The sequence below is a fragment of the Balearica regulorum genome, chromosome 2, assembly GCF_011004875.1.
Source record: "Balearica regulorum gibbericeps isolate bBalReg1 chromosome 2, bBalReg1.pri, whole genome shotgun sequence".
NCBI lineage: Eukaryota > Metazoa > Chordata > Aves > Gruiformes > Gruidae > Balearica > Balearica regulorum.
The window spans coordinates 1,332,442-1,354,444 of NC_046185.1; the positions used below are offsets into that span (position 1 = coordinate 1,332,442).

Below are 22,003 nucleotides of genomic sequence, written 5' to 3' on the forward strand. Positions count from 1 at the left end.
TGAGGACAGTCACACTGGGCTCGCTGGGGACAGAGGACAACTGGGATAGCCGAGTCTGGGGACAGGGGCGGAGGGAAGCGGAGCCGGCCGGGCACGGAGGACCGGGCTCGGCACAAGGCCCCGGGCCTCGCTCAGGCTCCTCCGGGACGCGCAGGCCGCGGTTGCCTCCGTTGCCGAGCAACGGCCGCCGCCGCGGTTACGGGAGCCACGTGACGGCGCGTCCTCACGTGACCGGCCAACGGCCGGCGCGAGGCGATGACGGTGCGGGGCGGTGCGGGAGCGCTGCGGGGATGGAGGAGAGGGAGCGGCTGTGGCGGCAGATCCGGCTGCTGCAGGGTACGGCCGGGCCGGCTGCTGCGAGGCGGGGGACGGGACCCGAGAGTCCGGACGGGGGGAAGGGGAAGGGGAAGGGAAAAGGGACGGGACGGACGGGTGGTGAGGGGACCCAGGAGTCCGGGGTGGGAGGGGTGGGTTGTGAGGAGACCTCGGAGTCCGGGGGGGGGGGGGGGGGCTGTGAGGAGACCCTGGAGTCTGGGGGAGGAGGGGCGAGTTTTGAGGGGGAACCTGGAGTTTTGGGGGGGGGAAGGGGTGGGTTTTGAGGGGGGAACTTGGAGTTTGGGGGGGGGGGGGTCAGGTTTTGAGGGGGACCTGGAGTCTGGGGTGGAGGAGGGGCGGGTTGTGAGGAGACCTCGGAGTCTGAGGGGGGGGGGGTGGGTGGGAGTGGGGGCTGGCTGTGAGGAGAACCCTGGAGTCTGGGGGAGGAGGGGCGAGTTTTGAGGGGGAACCTGGAGTTTGGGGGGGGGAAGGGGTGGGTTTTGAGGGGGGAACCTGGAGTTTGGGGGGGGGGGAGGGGTGGGTTTTGAGGGGGAACCTGGAGTCGGGGGGGGGGGAGGGGTGGGTTTTGAGGGGGGAACTTGGAGTTTGGGGGGGGGGGCAGGTTTTGAGGGGGACCTGGAGTCTGGGGGTGGAGGAGGGGCGGGTTGTGAGGAGACCTCGGAGTCCGGGGGGGTGGGGGGGGGCTGGCTGTGAGGAGACCCTGGAGTCTGGGGGAGGAGGGGTGAGTTTTGAGGGGGAACCTGGAGTTTTGGGGGGGGGAAGGGGTGGGTTTTGAGGGGGGAACTTGGAGTTTGGGGGGGGAAGGGGTGGGTTTTGAGGGGGAACCTGGAGTTTGGGGGGGGAAGGGGTGGGTTTTGAGGGGGGAACCTGGAGTTTGGGGGGGGGAGGGGTGGGTTTTGAGGGGGAACCTGGAGTCTGGGGGGGGGGGGGGTGGGTTTTGAGGGGGGAACTTGGAGTTTGGGGGGGGGTCAGGTTTTGAGGGGGACCTGGAGTCTGGGGGTGGAGGAGGGGCGGGTTGTGAGGAGACCTCGGAGTCCGGGGGGGTGGGGGGGGGGCTGGCTGTGAGGAGACCATGGAGTCTGGGGGAGGAGGGGTGAGTTTTGAGGGGGAACCTGGAGTTTTGGGGGGGGGAAGGGGTGGGTTTTGAGGGGGGAACTTGGAGTTTGGGGGGGGAAGGGGTGGGTTTTGAGGGGGAACCTGGAGGTTGGGGGGGGAAGGGGTGGGTTTTGTGGGGGGAACCTGGAGTTTGGGGGGGGGAGGGGTGGGTTTTGAGGGGGAACCTGGAGTCTGGGGGGGGGAGGGGTGGGTTTTGAGGGGGGAACTTGGAGTTTGGGGGGGGGTCAGGTTTTGAGGGGGACCTGGAGTCTGGGGTGGAGGAGGGGCGGGTTGTGAGGAGACCTCGGAGTCTGGGGGAGGGTGGGGGGGGGCTGGCTGTGAGGAGACCCTGGAGTCTGGGGGAGGAGGGGCGAGTTTTGAGGGGGAACCTGGAGTTTGGGGGGGGAAGGGGTGGGTTTTGAGGGGGAACCTGGAGTTTGGGGTGGGGGGAGGGGAACAGAGAGGACCTTGGAGTGCCGGGGAGGGCTGAGGCCTGGGAAGGGCCCAAGGAGTGGGGGAAGTGGAGGGGACCCAGGAGTCCCAGGTGGGCCAAGGCAGGGAAGGAACAGAGGCCAGAGAGCATCGAGGGATTCAGGGGTCCGCATAGGGTGTGTGGGGGTCCCCCCACGCTGCTGGCCCCTGCAGGACCTGTGACGTTCCTGGCTGGTAGAAGGGGATGTCCCCTGCCCCACAGCCCCTGCCCCTCGCCCTCCATCTCTTGATTCCTCAGCGTGGCTGAGGAGGAGGGGGAATATATTTGCATGCCCTTTCCTAGCTCTGATGAGCATCACTGCTTATCACTGCTTATTCTTAGCACTCACTCCCTCAATTTATAGACCCCAAGGTAATTTTTCTTCAATAGTAAGGTCACAAACTCCACTCAGGCCTTGTTGGGGATCTGCCTCTGTCCAGGAGCTCCTACACTGTGGTGGTGGTGGGGCATGATGAGAGAGAGGAAAACACGGTCCTTGGCTCCTCCAGGACAGATCTGCTGGTGTGTAGGAAAAACTCTGCTACACTGACACGTGCCTAAAATATAAGGCTCAAAAATCCTTTGATAATCCCTTTTTTTGAAAGGGTTTTCTAAACACTGAGGGTTAACAAGAGCAGACCCTCCCTAATTGACATATATCTATTATCTAAACGACTAGTTAGTAGACCAAAGCACCGGGGAGGTGTGGTGGCTTGGCAGAGGGATGTGCAGTGACTCAACAGCGAAGCTGGGGCTGCCTTGGGGCCTCCTCATCGCCGCTTTGAAGATCAGTGAAGCTGGTGAAGGGTCTGGAGCACAAGTCTTATCAGGAGCGCCTGAGGGAACTGGAGTTGTTTAGTCCTGAGAAAAAGAGGCTGAGGGGAGACCTTATCTCTCTCTACAAAGAGAAAGGAGGTTGTAGAGAAGTGGGTGTTGGTCTCTTCTCCCAAGTAACAAGCGATAGGACAAGAGGAAATGGCCTCAAGTTGCACCAGGGGAGGTTTAGATTGGATATTAGGAAAAATTTCTTCATAGAAAGGGTTGTCAATCTTTGGAACAGGCTGCCCAGGGAAATGGTGGAGTGACCGTCCCTGGAGGTATTTAAAAGACGTGCTGATGTGGTGCTTAGGGACATGGTTTAGTGGTGGACTTGGCAGTGCTAGGTTAACGTTTGGACTTGATGATCTTAAAAGTTCTTTTCCAACCTAAATGATTCTATGATTCTGTGCTTTGTGTTTGGGGCTGGTGGTGGCTGTGCCGGGCTACGTGCGTGAGCAGACCCTTAGAGACTGCTCTGAAAAGATATCTGGAAATAAAATTAGCATTTTTAAAAAATTAGGCTTCAAAGCATCCTTTATGGCACATAAAAAAGAGCATAAAGGGGCAAAATGTGGCTGACGGTACTAGTGCAGTGTGTTAAGGGCCTGTCGGTGAGTCTGTGGTTCAGACCTGCGTTAAGCTGTCCTGCGAAATCACTTTTGTTACTGACTTTCATGAGGGTTGAGGGAGATACTTGTTTTAAGTGTTTCCTTCCAGCACTGGTTATTTGAAATATGGCCTGCGCGAGCCTGCGCGGAGCGATCATCCTCATTGCGGCGCGAGGACAACCAGTGCTGTGATGCTGTCAAACTCCCGTGGGACCGGTGATTAACAAACGCTGTCTTCTTCTCCTTAGGTCTCATAAACGACCATAAAAACACGCATGGGAACGCGCCGCGGCTGCTGCCATCCGCGCCGCCAAGGTGGAACAACCCCCGCCAGTCTACCTTCAGCAGGAGGGGGGCATTTTCAGCCAGGTACCCCCAGCAGGCTCCCAGGGATTTCCAGCTGCACCAGGGTAACTCCTGGAGGAAAAAATATTCCCTTGTCAACCGGCCACTGGGATCGGCATGTGACGTTGGAAGCGGTGGAAGTACCAGCACGGCTCAGGCTTTTGGAAGCCATGCGGGGGACAACCAGGCACCTGAGCCACCAGAATCGTCCCCAGAGAGACATGTGGACTTAACCACAGATGGTAATATAGTTGTAGGGATCCAGCTGCCACAGAGGGCTGGCCTGTTTGTAGATACGAAAGATTTTGCTGATGTGGGTTCATACTGTGAGTTTTCTGGGCTAAAAACGATGGTCGCTGCTCCAGGTGACAGTAAAAACGTGCAGAAATCTTTGTACGCAAGCCAAAATGAAGAGAGAAGACCTTCTCTCTCCATTTCATTTAGTTCATCTCACCGGTTCGTGAGTTCAGCACATGTGAGCATGTCGGATAAGCCTAGAACGGTGTGTCTGGCCGGCGACGTGGCTGGGAGTTGCCCTGCCTCCTGCGGAAGCACCAGTGAAAGTGCTGTGACGCTGAAATCAGAGCCGCAACAGCCTTCGGTGTTGCCAGATCGTGAGTCGCCTCGGTACTTGGTACGGAGGAAGGCAGAACCGCCGGTTCCAGAGCACTCTAGTTGTGAGCAAGTCAGGGATGCTTTTAGAGAGCCGAAGCTCCTTGGAAATGGTGAGACTCGCTCTAGACCTGCTCAGGCTGCGACTGTGGTGGTTGGGGTGACTCCAGTGAAGAACAGGTTTTCCGTAGTTCCCAAAGCCGCTGGTTTGCAAAGAGCTGCCTCAACATCTGTTTCCAGCAAAGCTCCGAAGTTCAGGAAAACTAATTACACGTGGGTCGCAAACCCTGGTAAATGCTCTCGTACTGTGAAGAGATGGGTTAGCCCTAGAGCTTCTGAAAGCGCTAAGAAGGTTGCTGGTGGAGTGGACAGAGGTACCAAACTATTGCCAAAAGCAGACTTGGGAGCAAAACTGAAGAAATCGGGATTGCAGTCCAAACTGGGTGTTTCTCCCAGCAAATATAAGTGGAAAGCCTCCAGCCTGCAGACCTCGCCTTCCACCTCCAAGTCAGCATTCAGGTGGCAATCTGAGGATCAGAAAAAGCCTCCAGCGCCCGACCTTCCTCGAGCTGACGCTGCCCCACCGCCTCCAAGCGCTGCATCTGTTGGTCTTGGCGGGGCGAAGTCCTCCTTCGGCGATGCCGTGCTGTCCAGTTATAAAGTGAAGAGTCGGACAAAAATCATCAAGAGAAAAGGAAACTCGAGGTAAGTTGCTCGTCGTCTTTGGAGCAGTGTTGTTGCACTGGCCGTATTTAGTGTCCATTGGCTTCGTATAAGTCATGGCCATATGTATGAGTGAAATTCCAACGAGGGTTATTGTATACTGGAAGGTATATTTGCCTTTCTCTTTCCAAGTGCGGTGACTTTGTTCTGGGTGGAGGCATCCTGCTTTCCAGGGTTGGAAGGCCTCAGGTTTTAATTGTTTTAGCAGTTTGTGTAAGTCTGAATTTAATCTTTCAAACAGAGCTGGGTTTTCTTCTCATCTCCCATCCCTGTTCTCCAAAGACTTTGCCACAGCGCTTAGGACACTCCTTCCTGACCTTAATAACAGACTAATATTCAAAGGGAAGGAAATAGCTGCCTTCCCTTATTGATTTATTTTCAAACTCCCATAACCTTGTTGCGTTGGGGGCTGGGGAAAGGAGGAAAAGTGGCTTGAATTGCCGTATGGTGTATGGTCTGTCCCCATAAAGCATCGTGCAGACCCTGGGATGGAGCAGGGACGGGAGGTGAGCTGTGTGTACCGGGAAGCAGCGCTGTCTGTGATGCACTGCTGGTATTTCCTTCCCTTGGGTGCCATCCATTAGTGCTACCTACCAGTAATCCAAAGCGTCCTCCCTGAAGGTTCTCTCTCTTCCTTCTCCTTGTTGAGTCAGTGACAGATCTGTGGCTGTCGTAGCTGCCTTGGGAGAGCGTGCTGTGCCGGACCAGCAGATACTCCTGGGGTCTTGTGGAGCAAGTTTTTCCCCCTGGATGTGTCTGATAGGGACAGAGTGCAATGGGAAGTTTATAAATGAAGCTTGATGGTAGGAAAAGGTGTGTGGGCCGAGTTATCTGCAAAAGGGGTTTGCGCTGGGCTGGGAGTCGAGGGGAAACATAAGAGATTGGGACCAAACTTTTGTTGAAAGCTGGTGTGTTGTGGAAGTGCTGTGAGGGCTTTGTTGTGTTGTGCTCCCGGTAGGAAAGCTGTTTTGTGCTGCTTTTTTCGGCAGGGCTGGATGCAAACCTAGCCTGTGCTGCAGGGAAGGGATAAACGGGATGGGGCGAGGGTTGGTGGCACAGCTCCGTGACCTCTACTCTACCGCTGATCTCGGAGATACCTCAGTGCAGTGGACACGTGGTTTGGCTCCTTTCTTGCCAAGCCTGAGTTCTTGAAAATTGAGGACTGTGGCCTAAATAACTATTCCAAGTGATGAAATGAGCTGGTAACACAGCCCTGATTGAGAATCTAATGTCTTGGTTCCTGCTTCTGTTTCCCAGATCCTCTGCTCAGCACTTCACTGCAGGTTTCCATCCTTGCCTTGCCCTCCTGGTTTGCTGGGGAACGTGTCTGCGGGTGGATCATGCTGGGAGGATGACTCTGGAGCAAGGTGTCTGGAGAAGCTGGGATTATTTTCAATTTTTTGGCAGTCAGGGAGATGAGACCACCATCCTCTCCCCCGCATCTGTTGAACAGAAAGCAGACGGGAATGAGTCGAGTTAAGCTGTCAAATACCTCATTCTCCCTCTGTGCTTTGCTAGAAATTCATCACACTTGCCTATTTACTTGCAATTTTCTCTTCGGTGCTTCTTACCACCCCTGGGTAGGGGAGCAGTGTGGAGCTTGGTGACCCAGCTTCTCTTCTCAGCTCTGGGCAAGGTGACCAAGTGCATTTCGATCACCTCTCTACGCTCTTCTAACCATGTGGTGTTGTCCTTTGCAGTTCCCCAACAGATAAGAAGAACAGCTCCTTGCCCACAGCACCTCTGAAAAGCCACTTCCATGTCAGGAAGAAAAATTCCTTGCGGGGGAAACCTTCTGCGACACCGAAACGCTCACCCAAGGGTCTGGTGCAGGTCACCAAGCACAGGCTCTGCAGGCTGCCGGCCACCAGGACGCAGATCTCCAACAAGGAAGGTAGGAACAGCCATCCCAAAGGGTGACGGTGCTTGCTGACTGCGTGCTGGCGAAATGGTTCCAAGGGAGGCTCTTGGATTTGGTCCTCCAGGAGGTGAATCTGCTGTTGTTGGTCCCAGAGCCAGCATTGAGGAGCAGAAGTTTGGCTGGAGTAAGACTTCTGCCTTACCGAAGAGCTGTCTCGTGCTTTGACAACTCCAGACGAGGCCATTTTAAAGCTGCTTTTTGTTTTTAATGTGGTTTTGCTGGAATTGCAGGCATCAAATAGGAAGGTGCTCAAGGAAAGAAGAGGATGGCAGAGGCAATAATACATCTGTAAGACTAAGCTCTCTTTTTGCACCAGGCAAAAGCTTGTGCGTGTCATGAGATACTCCTCTAGCAACTACAGGCCTACCTAATGCACCTATATCCCAGTGCCATGTCTGTGGGCATCTGGGTTTTGTATGCAATTTACTTAAAATAGCAGTAATTAGAGGAATACCGGGTCCATTGCGTTTGCGAACAGGTAGTTTGCGTCCACGTCCTGCTGCCTTGGGTTGGCAATGCTCCGAGCAGAAATCAGCTGCTTGGGGCTCGGAGAGCCTCACCTATGCATGCATGAAATGTTTTTGTGATGTTTCTGGTTTGAAATCTGGTTCCGCTATTCGGTGGTGACATTATCACGGACAAATGGCTTCGCCTCCCTGAGATTCAGTTTTCTCAGATGTATATGAAGCACATTTCGCTTGTGTGCCTGCGCTCTGCTTGTTCACGTACGGCAGGGTGGCTGGTGACGCTGTGCGTAGGCATCGGGAGGCTGTTTGGGCCACGACGTAGCTGTGATCTGCCTCTGAAAGTAAAGCTGTTGAACCTCTGTTTTCAGGAAGACACTTCTGTGGTTTCCTGTTCTGCGTTTACACGTGGGTTTATAGTTATTTTGTGTTCAGCTCTGCATTGAGATGCTGCGGTATTTTGACAGGTGAAAAGACAAGAACGGAGGCTTGCAGTTCAGGAAACAGAGAAGTTTTTTTTGTGGGAGAAGATGATGATGATTTTTTTTTTCTTAATGTGTGTGTTTGAGGGAGGGTTTGGAGGGATGCTGGGGGGAGGACTTTGGACCTAGCGCTTTAGGAGGTGGGCAGTGACTCATGGAAGGGGCATAGGCAGGGAGAAGATGATGTGCAGTTGTGTTGATGGTCCAGCATTGAAGCGGTTGCCTGACTTTGGGGCTGAGTCTTGCTCCATTTAAGGATGTCAGCAAACCCTTTTGTGTCTGGAGAGGCATGAAGGCTGCTCCTCCAGACACTCTGTGTTGGAAGTTTTCATGCAGTGCGTGAAGGCAGCACGTGTGGTTGGAGGTCTTGGCTATACTTGCACTGTGGTTGCTCTTCTGTGAGGAGTTGGATACAGCAGGTGGCCAGATCTAGCTGTGATGGTGATGTGGAGGCAACGAGGCTTTTCTTCCATGGGTGATGGTGATGTGTGGGATGGGGAATGCAGCCCTTCAGCCTCGTGAGAAATGCCTACTGCCTGTTCTGGGGTGAGTTTAGGACTTGGACCTCACAGACTGCATGGTGGGGACATTTCTCCAGTGTGGCATGTCCAGTATGAGTCATTGAATAAATCTTTATGCTGTAAAGCTCCTTTTTAAAGAACTTAATGTGCTTGCTGAGAGTCTGAGCCGAGCAGCTCTGCTGTAGGCTCTGGAGATACAGAGCAATTTGGGGTTGCAACAGCATTTTACACATGAGGAAACTGAGATGCTGCTGGTTACAGGCTTATAAGCTGTTGAGGTGATCCAGGAACAGACCTGAGGTTACACCAGATCCTTGCTCTCCATTTAGGTCTGGGTTTATACCTGGTTTTGTGCAGAGCAGAGGCCTTGCTGTAGTTTGCTCAGCTGTGCGCATCGTAGAGGAGGTCACAGCACTGAAGCTGCTGCCTTGGGAAGGCTCTTAGCACCCGTGGAAGCTCACTTGACTTGGCAAACATCTTTTCTTTTTAGAGATGAAATGAAACTTCACATAGGTTAAGAATATACAAAATGGATCAAAATCTTCTGCCCTTCTAGGAGCCTGACTGGCAGCTGCCAAAAGCCTGTGTCTTTTGGGAGCATATTCTGAATCCTAGTTCCTTGATTGAAGGTAGTGTTCTCATACTGAAAAGATTTTTGATCTTAAACTGCATAGGGCTGAAAATATGTAGATCGAGCAGAAATATGGTTGTGCTTGTGGCTTTGATCTAAATGGGAAGTTGGCAAATTAAAAAGTTTAGAGAAAGTAGGAAAAAAAGGAAAATAGGTCTGGAAGTGACTTTGGGAGAGCATGTAGTTCGTTCCCCTGTCCAAAAGTGGATCAGATTATCAAACCATTCCTGATAGATGCTAGCCAAACGTAGCACAGACAAAACCCTGGTTTGTAAGAGTTGGGATTTGTCTCTGTTGAAGTGACTTAAGTTATTTTCCAGCTTGCGTCTGCGTGCTTTGCAGTCTTAGCTCAGAGATGTGGAAACGAGTATCTGCTTTAACAAAACTTGGTGACCATGCCTTGTGGCTCTTTTTCTTTGCAAACTGCAGCATCTGCTGTCAAAACATGTCTTGATTCGGTTCTTAAAATGACTAAAAGCCAAAGGAAATGTCCTGCCTGCCTTTTCCTGTGTGTACATCTGTATGCGCACATGTGAGACTACTCTTCCTCACTTCATAAATGCCACAAATCCTCCTTTTCCCTGCGCTTCGCTGTGCTGGTGGAAGCATGGACACTGATGCCTTAGTGAATTAAAAATGCTTCCCCACCATAATTATGAAATGGGTTCTAAATTTCTTTCTTGCTTTCTGCAGTGGAGAGGAATTACACTCCAGTAGATGAGCCATTATTTGGACTGGAAAATGGACTGGGAAGTGGCACTGGGATCCATTCACTTGAAGCTCTGGAAGAACTCCTTAGGCTGTCTTTCTCTTCCCTGGAGAGGAGGGCACAAGGTTGTTTCTGCTGTGTTTGCTGCTGCTTTGTCCTGCCTCTCTGCAGAGCCAACTTAAATACATCTTTCAGCTAGGAGGACTTTGTGCAGTTCAGATTTCTTGCTGATTATATTCTTTGTTGACGTGGTGACTGAGAGAACTTGGCTGTGTGTCCTCTTCCTGGAGAGGTTCTCTAAGATGCGACATAATGATGTAAGTTCAACAGTTCTTGTCATCTTTTCTCTATCGCACTTACAGGCTTTCCCCTTGCTGCTGGGACAAGTGCTAAATGCTGATATCATATGGGTAGATGGTTGCTGGTAATCTAACCTCTGTTGTACCATCATCTCAGGGGATCCCAAAGGAGTTGCTTTGCTCCTTCCCATGCCGTTGGCAGCTCTGTGAGGCAGCTGCTGAGTGATGCACGGCTGCTTTGCTTCTCCAGTTAGCAGAGAAATTCAGCAAGAGTCTTGACGGCTTTGAAATTGCAAAATGAATTTTGGCAGGGTTAGTGCTGCTTGTTGGGCATCCGGTTATGGCTGAGGACCAGCAAGGTGCCTGTCCCACACGTTCCTGCTTTTACCTTCCTCTCGGCAGTGGCAGCCTTGCCTGTAGTGTGGCATTGTATCAGAAATCGTGTGGCCAGCAGGACCGGGGCAGTGATTGTCCCCCTGTACTCGGCACTGGTGAGGCCGCACCTCGAGTGCTGTGTTCAGTTTTGGGCCCCTCACTACAAGGACACTGAGGTGCTGGAGCGTGTCCAAAGAAGGGCAACGAAGCTGGTGAATGGTCTGGCGAACAAGTCTGATGAGGAGCGACTGGGGGAACTGGGGTTGTTTAGCCTGGAGAAAAGAAGGCTGAGGGGAGACCTGATCGCCCTCTACAACTGGAGAAGCCAGTAGGTTGTAGCCAGGTGGGGGTTGATCTCTTCTCCCAAGTAACAAGCGATAGGACAAGAGGAAATGGCCTCAAGTTGTGCCAGGGGAGGTTAGGATTGGATATTAGGAAAAATTTCTTCACAGAAAGCGTTCACTAAGTGGCTCAGCTTGTCATAGAAGGAGATCAGGAGAGTCAAGCAGGACCTGCTTTTCATAAACCCATGGTGATCACCTGGTTGTCCTGCATGCGCTGTGTGGTGGCGCTCAAGATGATCTGCTACACTGACAGGTATATAGTTCCCTGAATCCTTCTTCCGGCCCTTCTTGTAGTTTGTTGTCTTGAGTCTGGACATGCCCAGCCCAGCTAACAAACCAATTGAAAAGCTGGATAGTTCATGCTGGGCTCATGATCCACTGGATGGATGTGGTTACGCTGGAGACTGGATCCGATAGGCTCTCATGCCTGTGTGGTGAGTGAGCATCCAGCATGCCTGCATTCCCAGGAAGCTGTAAGACACAAACAGTGTGTGTGTCAGGGCTGAGGATGGAAGGATGCCTGGGGACGAGCGTGTCCTACTTCATGTACGGCAGCGTAGGTGCAAAAAGCTGGACCTGCCCCTGCCTTCCTCGCTGTTGCGGGCGGTATTGTGGCGCAGCTTCACTGTTTTCTCGTTTGTCCTGTTAAACAGGCTTTGGGGATACACGGTCCTGCCTTTTCCCAGCGTGTAACACAAAGGCCTGTCCATCTCCTGACCCTCCAGTTCCCTTTTTGGACCCAAACGGACCTGTTTGATCTCATGCAGTGAGTCAGCTCTCCCAGCCACCGCTGAGGTTTAGTTTCAAATCGGTGTTTCCCGATGGTCTGTATTCAAAGGCGCTCACCTCTATGGGAATCGCCGTGTTTTCATTTAAGGATCAGTGATCGTAGTAGAAAATGGAAAGTGGCAGACTGGTAGCAGTTCTCTTGGGATTATTTAGACTGCTCTCATGATGAGTGTTATACCTGCAGCTTTTATCAATTAACTCCAAAAGACTCATCTGATTAAGTGGAACATTTAATAAACACTCAGAAATTGAGGTATGTCCCAAACCGAAGTTTTTCTGATGGGATGGTAGAGCCGTGAAGCATTTCTAATGCAGTTAGTGGTCTGTTCATCCAGGTATTTTGATACAGGGCTTGTGCTGGGGCAGAAGGTGTGCGTAGGAGGAGCTCACGTGCTTGACCAAAGCAAAGAGGAATAGAAAATGTTCTGTTGCTCAGCAGAGCCGAATTAATGTTGATAAAACAGCCTTTAGATGTTGGACTTTGTGACCACTTAGTACTTAATATTAAAGAGTTCCTGTGGGTTTGTTGTTTTTTTTTTTTTTTTTCCTTTCATCCCATTTAACTACTTAGGCTCTTTTTGGAGGGAAGAAGAACTTGGAGATAATTGTTTTGCTGGCAGCTGTGACTCTGCTGAGGTAACACCCCCCTCCTTTGGGGATGGTTGTGAGCCTGATGAAGCTGCTGATCTTCCCCTTGTTTGAACTGGCTTCACAGCTTCTCCACGGGGTCTCTTCATTCGGCACCTGCGTATTTCAGCCTTGTGTCCGAATGTCAAGCTTATCTAAAGAAGTGGCAGATCAGGCTGTCTGGCTCGCCTCTGCTGTAGGCAAGACAGTTTGGATCTGAATCAGGGATCTGGTACAAGAGGGATAAAAGGTAGCGGGTGTTTCTCTCCATATCCAGGGAAAAGCTGGAGGACCAACAAGTACCATCAGGGTGCTGAATGTGGTCCTCAGGCCGCTGGTGCCGCTGTGTTGCGTAGAAATAACACAGCCTGTTTAAATGCAAGCTGAAGTTAACCATGTGATTTCTATTTTTTTTCTTCAAATATATATAGTGATCTTTTTCAAATGACTTATCATAATTGGAAGTGCTTTTAGAGCCTGAACTTTTAATTCCCCCGTTAGCTGTGTGGGAGTTGTGCTGGGGAGGTTGCTGGGCTCTGCTCTCATACTACAATTCCTTTTCGGATGCAAGCAGCAGGGGGAAGCTAGCTTGTAATTAAGATGTGGGTGGAGTTTCCAGGGATGGCAATTCCCCCAACCTTTTTTTTTTTTTTTTTTTTTTTTTTGGCATCTGAACCAAAGGATTTGATTTGGAGAATAAATACTGGGCTCCTGCTCTGTCATTTGCCGAGTAACTTTCCTGCCAATAAGGGTATGTTGTAATTATGTTGTCTAAATGGCAAATGTCTATCCTGAATTGGTTTTCCGTTGCTTATTTGTTACAGCAAATAGCCAATATAATAAAATTGCGATGCGTATGTTGGGACAACGGTGGTTTGTGCAGTGCTTTTTTGGCCATGTGCCGTCTGATTAGCAGCCCTTTATCTGCTTTCTCCAAACTGGAGATGGGGTTGTCCCAAAAGTGCAGGGGCGTGATCTTTTTATCACCAGTTTTAAGGGAAAATACCAACTTCTAAGTGAGGTTTGACTGATCCACATCGATGGCAGAGGGATGTGCCTGCTCCTCCTGTACTATAAGTTCCGTGCCAGCGGTGCGGACGCGGGAATCCTCCCTCTTTACCAACAGCCTTTTACTCCTAGCTCTAGCTGGTTGCCTATTTGATGTCTTGCAGGATGAGACCCTTTCTCAACTCTTGTTTTTGCTGAAAAACAGGTGAATGCTTGCCGTTGTGAACCTTTCCTCACCCCTGCAAAAAAAATCAATGCTGTTGCCCTCCTTGGCTGCTGCAGCTCTTGCGCAACGCTGCTGCGCTGGTAAGCGTTCACCCTGCTCTGGCATTCGGCATGACAGCACTGTCTTTTCTTATTCCCCTGGCTTTTTCTCTAGGAAAAACTAGAAGTAAGTGCTTAAAATTAAGATTTATTTGGTTTTAATTTCTTTTAATGTAAAAGATGTGGCAGCTCTATGAATGGGGAGCTGCACCGTGCCTGTTCGCTGCGTGTCCAGCATGGGAGCAGCGGCTGTATGATATGCTCCAACAAGCAGGATAATTGGGGATTTTGGGGAGTCTCTCGTGCCGCCCTTCCTTCCCCGCAGCCCTGCAGAGGGCACTCGTGCCCCTCTCATCTCCCTGGTCCACCTTTTTCTGGTTATTGATGGCCTAATTTCGTCTTTATGTGAAAGAAAGCAGATATCAAGTAATTTGCAGCAATAACCTGCTAATGCTGGACCAGTATCAAAACTCCCATGTTCATTTCAAGTGGCAGATAAAACACTAATATATAATTATCCTTGCAAATTGGATTGTTTTAAATAACCAAAAGGCTATGGCCAGGAGAAAACTATCCCATTTCCCTTGAGTTACTATTGCAGTGTAATTGCTGCGTTCAATCAATTTCCTTGGCATTAGAAATTCCATCACAATCAACATTAAGCTTTATTCATTGTGATGGCTAAGAGCCGGGCCATTTCTCCTCTTTTCCTTAACTGGCAAAATTAATCAGGGAAAAGATTTTAAACATTTACCCGTGCGAAAGAGGTCAGCTCTGCCACTATATTGCTCAGCAGATAAGGGGGCTAATAAAAAGAAAATTGAATTACTAATGATCGCCAGGAACAGAGTATATAAAACCTGGCAATCGCCCGGTTCAGGAAAAAGGAGAATCAATTTTCTTCGGACAAGGTGCGCTCATTTTTTATTTTGGCGCATATTATCAGCAATTTAATTTGAAAGCGCATAAACAGGAGGAAACAGTTAGAAAATAATGAGCCTGAAGGTGTAAAATGCTGCAGGATATATGCTGTACACAATTTATTTGGCACAACAGATAATCACTTTAATTGAATTCAAAACTGCATTGTTCAGCAGCAGTGCGGGCTGCCCGCCTCGCCCAGGGGGATTACAGAATATTACAAAGATGCTGGCGAGAGGCTCCTCGGTGTCTTTTCCCCTCCGTAATGTCCCCTTCCAGGCAGGACTTCTCAGCTGTGTGCCCGGGATTGCTTAGGCACAGTCACAGCTGGCTGAAAGCAGAAGATGGAGAAAGCGAGAGGCAGATGTCTCTAGGGACCCTTGCTTGTTATATCGCTATGTATATTTGTTTCTTAAATAATTTGGTGTTTGCCAGGTTTGGTTCAGTGCGAGATCGTCACGTACGCGTGCAGCGCAGAAACCGGTCGTGTTGTCTTCTGCTTCAGATGAAATTATTTTGCTGCTGTCCCAACTGAACCTCCCGAGTTAAAAGTCTAGCTACCTCCTCCTGCTTGTAGTGATCTCCTGGTCTGCGTATTAAACTAGTTTTTAAGTAGGAGCTTTTGGCTCACGTCTGGGAGAGGTGGGTGGCGGGAGAGACCTGCGGGTCAGCGCGATGGCGATGCGAGGAGCTGCGCTGCAAGGGATGTCTCTCCAGCTGTGCCGCAGAGGTTCATCCTTTAATTTCTTTTGTTCTTTGGGTTTGGAGAACAGAGTGGACTCGTGCCGAGGTGGGAATAATACCGTTACTCAGCACTTTGCTGGCATTAACTAATGAAATGGTGGTTTGGTAAGTGGCACAGGAGGGGACGTGTTACCGTCTCTGCTGTATGTGTGCCTTGGCAAAGGAAGCGGAATAGATTGGGGACCACAGCAATGACTGGTAGCCGTGCAAATCTGTGGCCGGAGCAAGAGTCAATTTTGTTGCATCTGCTACGTGCACAGCTAGGAGATGAGTTTTTGTGTTCCCCCCCTTTAAAATATTCCTTTCCTGCTTATCTTTGCCTTTCTCATGCTCCAGACTGAGATAAGACAGCGGATTCATGTTACCAGCTTCCTGCTTGTCCTCTGTTGCCACCACCAGCACTGAAGTCGGCTTCCCTGAACGTGCTGAATAGAAGGAAATCCTGTTTGTATTTGCCTCTTTCTAGAGAGAAATTCCATTGGGATTTGTAAGACGTGCTTCACCTTGCCATCTGCAGAAGAGTTTCTAGAACTCTTTAATTTCAGAGTGATCGTCACCTTCCAAAAAATTCCCTAAACCCTAATTTCTCTTTCTGCTCGCTCAGTAGCGTTGAGTCGTGCAGCGTGAGGGTGTTGGGATGGGCAAGGGGCGCTTGCTCGGAGAAAGGCTGGTGGCAGAAGTGGAAGGAGCTGGTTTGCATTGCTCGTGCCCAGGCGAGTGCAGAAAGTAAACGGGGCGTAAATGTTGAGGAGTACGTTATGACTGGCATCTGAATGCTCAGCTGCTGTTAATTTTATTGACGCTGGGTGTTTGTATCCCTCTGGCAGCTTTGAAAATCTCAGCAATGGATTTTATACCCTCTTCTATTTTTTTTTTCTTCTAAAGCAAAGGCCAATCAGTAAATATTTCTAGTGGGGAGATTCCTCTTGGGGCACTGTGGTTTGGTGGGGTTTTTTTAAGCTTTATTCCTTGCTTTATTTTTTTTTTTTCTTTTCAGTGAATTGCACAAGGTGTTGCTGCTCTTTGTGAGGTGACATCTCAGATCGCGTTACATATGAGTTAAGCTGGCGTGACGTCTCTGTTACATCTTATTAGAAGGAGTCGGAGGCAGCGACTGCTGCCCTCGAAGGAAACCCTTGTATCATGTATGGCACTGCTCAGGACCCCTTGGAATTCGTCACATCTTCTCTGCTCCATCATTAGTCTCATCTTTTTGAGTAACTCCTCCCTAGCTTATCCAAACCCTTCGCAGGTTCGTCGCTCGAGGCCAGCAAGGCTCGTGTCATCACGCTGTCGTACGTAGGTTTGACCTTGCCCATAAATCGTTACGTTGTCAGGTCTCTCTTCTCACTTTCGCTGGCTTGTCCTTGGGAGCCAGGGGTGGAGTGTGGCTGGCGAAGTGGCTGCTCACTCCTTCGCAGTAATTGGGAAAAGTTCACATACTTGGCTTTTTGCCGGCACCAGTTACGTCAGTGTTCGTAAGTAACGGTTTTGGGTTTCTGGCTTTACTTGGCATTTACAGGTGACTTGTCCCAAGCTGCAAGAGGAGCTGCAGGCAGCCAACAGCAGGGATTCTGTTTTCAGAACCTTCTTTTAAAAATAACAGGCTGATTTGAGTGAGGGAAGTCAGCCTTGCTAAACGAGGACGTGTCACCATGTAGACAACCTCAGCGCTCAAGCTTTGGGGTCAGGTAAAATAGTGACTGCAATAGGGGGAACATCCAGACTGAAATGCGTCAGAGACACGATCTGAAGGTGATAGTGTGCCTCTAGATAAAGAGGAGTGCAAGGGGCTCCTTGTGCGAGTGTGAGACCTGTGGAAAGACCTCTGCCAGGGTAAAGGTGTGGACCAAGCGACGAGGATCTGGGGAGCAGCAGGCGATGGCATATAAAACCACTCTGTTCTTCACATAGAGTTCCTTTAAATTATTCTTAATTTCTGTGTCCGCTCTTTCTGCCTTTTCCTGCAGAATTCAAACTGCGTGCTGAATTTAATGTTGAAAATCACCTCTCACTACCTGTTTCCCCTATTTCAGAGAATGTCCCCTACCTGTGTACAGTGCCAGCTTCCATTTGATTGTGAAATTCTGTTAGTAGCAAGCAAGTACATTTATACACTAATAGGAAAAATATTTGGCTTTGGGGATGCATGACATCCTTTCATTGGCAATGACCCTTGATATTTTCATGTCCAGGGGAGGCTTTTCTAAGAATTCAAACCTTTCAGGGACGGCACAGTGCAGAACAAAAATAGAAAAAAGAAAAAAAAAAAAAAAAAGAAAACAGAGCAGTAGGTCTTACTCGCTCGTCCTCCTGGGGCTTGCATCGAGTGCCTGTAACCTGTTACTCCAAATAGCACATCTTCAGATCAGGGTGGCACAGTGTAATTTCGGTCATTGGTGTTTCCTTGTTGAATGCTGGATGTCTCTCCTTGCTGTTATATTTTTTATTTTTTTTTTTATTTTTTTTTACAGTGAAGCTTGTATTGCTGGAAGGGCAGAGAGTTGAGTTGATAAAAAGAGTCTACGTTTATAGCTTGTGCTACTAAAGAATAGAGGCTGGATGCTGTTGTGCTCACTTTATGAATACATAGCGTGTAATTTCTCTGCTGTTTGGGATTTTTTTTTTGTTCAGAGTGGTTGAAAGCTGCAAACCTTGCTTGTAATTCTGAGCTGGGTTAATGCCTCGCTTGTCCTTAGCGCTCGCTCGCGTGAACGGGTTTGTCTTTGGGTGGATGCTCAGGCTGCGTACTGAAGCTTTTAAAACAGTTTTCAACCTGTCTGGCTCTCCCTGCTGCTCTAAATTGTGCTGAATTTCAGTGCTGCTGCCTCTTATCCCCTTGGTTGTCTTTCCTGGGGCTCTTAAAGCAAAACCAAGGAAAATAAAAGCCGGCATTTAAGGCACTTAAAAGAAATATGAATGCCTGTGTAACCTGAAGCTTGACAGTAAGTCTCTTTTTCCTTTTTTTGTTTCCTCTTTTTGCTGTTTTGTTTCACCTAATACACAAACTGATTGAAGGTATCCCCGGCATGGCCACAGTTGAAATTACTAATGTTTCCTGTGCTGTGAACTGATGCCTGTGTGGATGATCGGAGTATCCTCCACAGCGCTGTCAGGGCTCCCCAAATCCCGCTGCAGCAGATGCTCGACTGCCTGTAAAACCTGCATAGGTTTCTCTGTTCTGCTTCCTGCTTCCCGTTCTTCTCCAAATCCCTGTTTACAAGTCTTTTTTTTTTTTTTTTTAAATTTTCTTTTGCAAATACTTCCCATTTGATTTTTTCCTAGTAACAACTTGCAAGCTTCGTACACCGATTCTTCTCTATTGCTGCTGAGCTGAGTTAGACGCTATTTGTTCGAGGACTTGCCTGTTCACTTTGTGTGCTCTACAAAGCGATATAAATGAGTAATACCCCTCAGAATATGTAACAGATGCATAAGTGCACCTGGGGTAAGTGCTTTGTGGACTTGACAACATCTCACGAGTCCTACAAAACTGTGCTGTTGCAGCAGCTTTTGCGGTTTTGAGTTTCTGCTTTAGTTGAAGGGATGGGGAAACACATTTACTTCAGTTATCGATGGGAATTTTGCTGTTGCCTCCGGGAAATTTGAGTTCGAGGAACGTTTCATCCTCCTTTATGCCTCTATAATCCACACGCGTGCGATTTTTGGCAGACTTCTATTTTGGATTGTGCTCGGGGTTGTTTTGAATAGTATCAAGGAAGGGTGTTGTGTGGGTGTACCGACGTGGCTGGTGAACTGTGGGTTCAGATCTATTCTCAAAACTGATCCTACGTGTTATTAGCCCTTAAGCCTGCCCTCGGGGGCTCTCCGGTGGAAAAGGGCACGAGCATACTTGGAGCCTTAGCATGGGCTATTAACTCCTGTGTCGATCGCAATGGAGAAGCACGTGCTATTGCTCACTGTGCCGGCAAATGTCCTGGGACATCTTGTCCTTGGGTGGGACAGAGAGTGCCTGGGCAAGCGTGTGTTTGTGGGTGGGACGTGCCATACAACTTGGGATTTTCCTTGTAGAACTTTCCCAAAACAAAATCACAGAATGGTAGGGGTCGGAAGACACCTCTGGAGATCATCTAGTCCAACCCCCTGCTAGAGTAGGATCACCTAGAGCAGATTGCACAGGTTTGCGTCCAGGCAGGTTTTGAATCTCTCCAGAGAAGGAGACTCTACAACCTCTCTGGGCAGCCTGTCCCAGTGCTCGGCCACCCTCACAGTGAAGAAGTTTGTCCTTATATTGAGATGGAACTTCCTGTGTTCCAGTTTGTGCCCGTTGCCCCTTGTCCTGTCACTGGGGACCACTGAGAGGAGTCTGGCCCCTTCCTCTTGACACCCACCCCTTAGATATTTGTAAGTGTCGATGAGATCCCCTCTGAGTCTTCTCTTCTCCAGGCTAACCAGCCCCAGCTCTCTCAGCCTTTCCTCATACGAGAGATGCTCCAGGCCCCTCATCATTCTTGTAGCCCTCCACTGGACTCTCCCCAGTGGTTCTTTGTCTTTCTTGAACTGGGGAGCTGGGAACTGGACACAATATTCCAGATGTGGCCTCACCAGAGCAGAGCAGAGGGGGAGGATAACCTCCCTCGACCTGCTGGCCATGCTCTTCTTAATGCACCCCAGGACACCATTGGCCTTCTTGGCCAGGAGGGCACATTGCTGGCTCATGGAGAGCTTGTTGTCCACCAGGACTCCCAGGTTGTTCTCAGCAGTGCTGCTTCCCAGCAGGTCAACCCCTAACCTGTACTGGGGCTTGGGGTTATTCCTGCCCACATGCAGCACCCTACACTTGCCCTTGTTGAATTTCATTAGGTTCCTCTCCGCCCAACTCTCCAGCCAGTCCAGATCTCGCTGAATGGCAGCACAGCCTTCCGGTGTATCAGCCACTCCTCCCAGTTTTGTATCATCTTGTGAGGTCTCAGTGATAAAACAAACAAGCTGATGTGTATTAGCACCCCATTTGTAACCTGGGTAAAAAGCAAAGAGCGCTCTCTCGGGGTGGGGGGGGAATCAGTAATGTTTGAGCTTATTGAAAGGTGCAACGCTGCTGTGTAACAAATGGCCTCTGGTTGTAGAGAGAAGCACCCACGTTTTATGGAAAAGTAAGGGAAGGTCCAGCTCAGGAACTGCCTTGAGAAGGTTCAACACAGTGCTAGTGGTCTTGGGGCAGCCTGCCTTCACCGGAGGGGCTGCAGAGCTTCGTGTGCCACAGAATGCTCTGGTGCATCTCCTGGTGGCCTCAACTCTGAGCTTTTTTGGGTGATAAGGACACGCTTGAGTTAAAGGGCCCAGATAGAACACTTCAAATACTGCTTTTTGAAAAAAAGAGGAGATGAATGCTCTTCTTTTGAAGAAGCTGTTTAAAGAAGAGACCAACCTCTCTCCCAAATGGGGTTTTTTTTCTTGCCTGGGCCATGGTGATTGGGGTTGATTGGTGAGCTTAATCTAGTGATGATGACTTTGAAATGATTTCCTTGCAAGGTAGTTGTTTGCTTGGTTATTAGGAAAGCAAGGTGCTTGGTGTGGAAGTATCCGTTATCACGAGAAAAATCAAAAGAGGATTTGATAGGGTGAAACAAGTTCATCAGTGATACCACTCTGTGTGTGTGTGTATATATGTGTGTATGTGTTTTAAAATAAGATTTACTCTACTATCTCAACATTAACTGGGGCATTTTACAGTGCTCCCCTTCTGTGAGCTTCTGCGATCCATCATTTCCCTGCTAGCGTGCTGTAGTGGCTGTTAGATTTTACTACACCAAACACTGTAAAAGGGCATTAGAGCAGTTAAATCTGGAGTCTTGCTTTCATAAGGAAAAAGAAAATGCTGAATTAGGCAATGGAAAAGGCAACCACAGCGATACTTTAATCTTGCATAAATTATCAGAGGAGTCAGAGGCTAGCAATTTTATGTATTGTTATAGCTCTGCTAATTAATTATTCCAGAATAATCGATGTTTAGAAGAACCAAAGTTTGGTCCTTTTCTGTCTTAATGGACTATGGTATTTACTTTCAATATGGCAGCTGTATTTTATTTTATTATTCTTCTGTTGTGGCAACACTTTAATCCCCTAACCATGGGGTTAATGCACTAATTTTCCAAAATATGTACAGTCTCAGTGATAACCAAACAGGGAAATATTACTCTACAAATTGTCTATGGGTCTAACTCACAGTGTTGGTTTTGGAGCAAGACATTCCTGACATCCAGGGAAAGTTGAGTCTCCACCATGAATATTTGAAGGATGAGGTGCTCTAAAGAAACAGAGAAATTATTTAAGAGGCTATAAAATAGTCTACAAATGTAGACGATATGGTCAACACGCTGAAAAGATCTGTGCGACTGAAACGAGTAAGTTGATATTTTTTTAAAATAGGTGGTGAAATTCTGGCCCCATTGAAATTGGGCTTAAACTTTTACCCTTATGCTTTGTGGTATATACATTTTAAACGCTAACGTTTGCTCTGGCTCATATAGTGGGGCTAGAGTAATGCCATGTCACAGGTTTACATCTCTTTCTGTATATAATTAGAGGTAGATATGTATAGATATACAGGGAAGTGAGTAGGGAAATTTGGTAAACTGTGTTATATTAACGTTGCTATGTTAACATTCTGTTAATCTGACAGAATTCACAACGTTTATTCAGTTTCTGAGTTAGGGATCAAACCAAAGACAAATTCCACTCAGAAAATTGAAGTATGAACCTTTCAGAAGTGGAACAGTGAGACTTGTTGCCGCGTAAATAATTTCTTGACAGTTGGATTGTTTTCTTAATGTCATGCTTTGTAAAGGGTAAGTAGGAAATCACGAGTAAAGAAGAGGTCTCTCTCAGCTCATAAAAACCCCTTTTTGCCCTTTTAGCATGCTCTTCCTGTGC

The 22,003-nt window shown here is 49.0% G+C and overlaps 1 protein-coding gene across 2 annotated transcripts in view; it reads left to right on the plus strand.

The window, feature by feature from the left end:
• The first annotated feature begins 246 nt into the window (after positions 1 to 246).
• The window catches only part of ZC3H3 (zinc finger CCCH-type containing 3), a 181,411-nt gene continuing 159,654 nt past the window's right edge, over positions 247 to 22,003 (plus strand). For both annotated transcript variants that reach the window (XM_075743163.1, XM_075743164.1), the window contains exons 1-3: positions 247 to 336; positions 3,579 to 4,992; positions 6,711 to 6,904. In XM_075743163.1, coding sequence (XP_075599278.1) covers positions 291 to 336; positions 3,579 to 4,992; positions 6,711 to 6,904 — 1,654 coding nt within the window. In that variant the 5' untranslated portion in view covers positions 247 to 290. The remainder of the gene's footprint in view (positions 337 to 3,578; positions 4,993 to 6,710; positions 6,905 to 22,003) is intronic.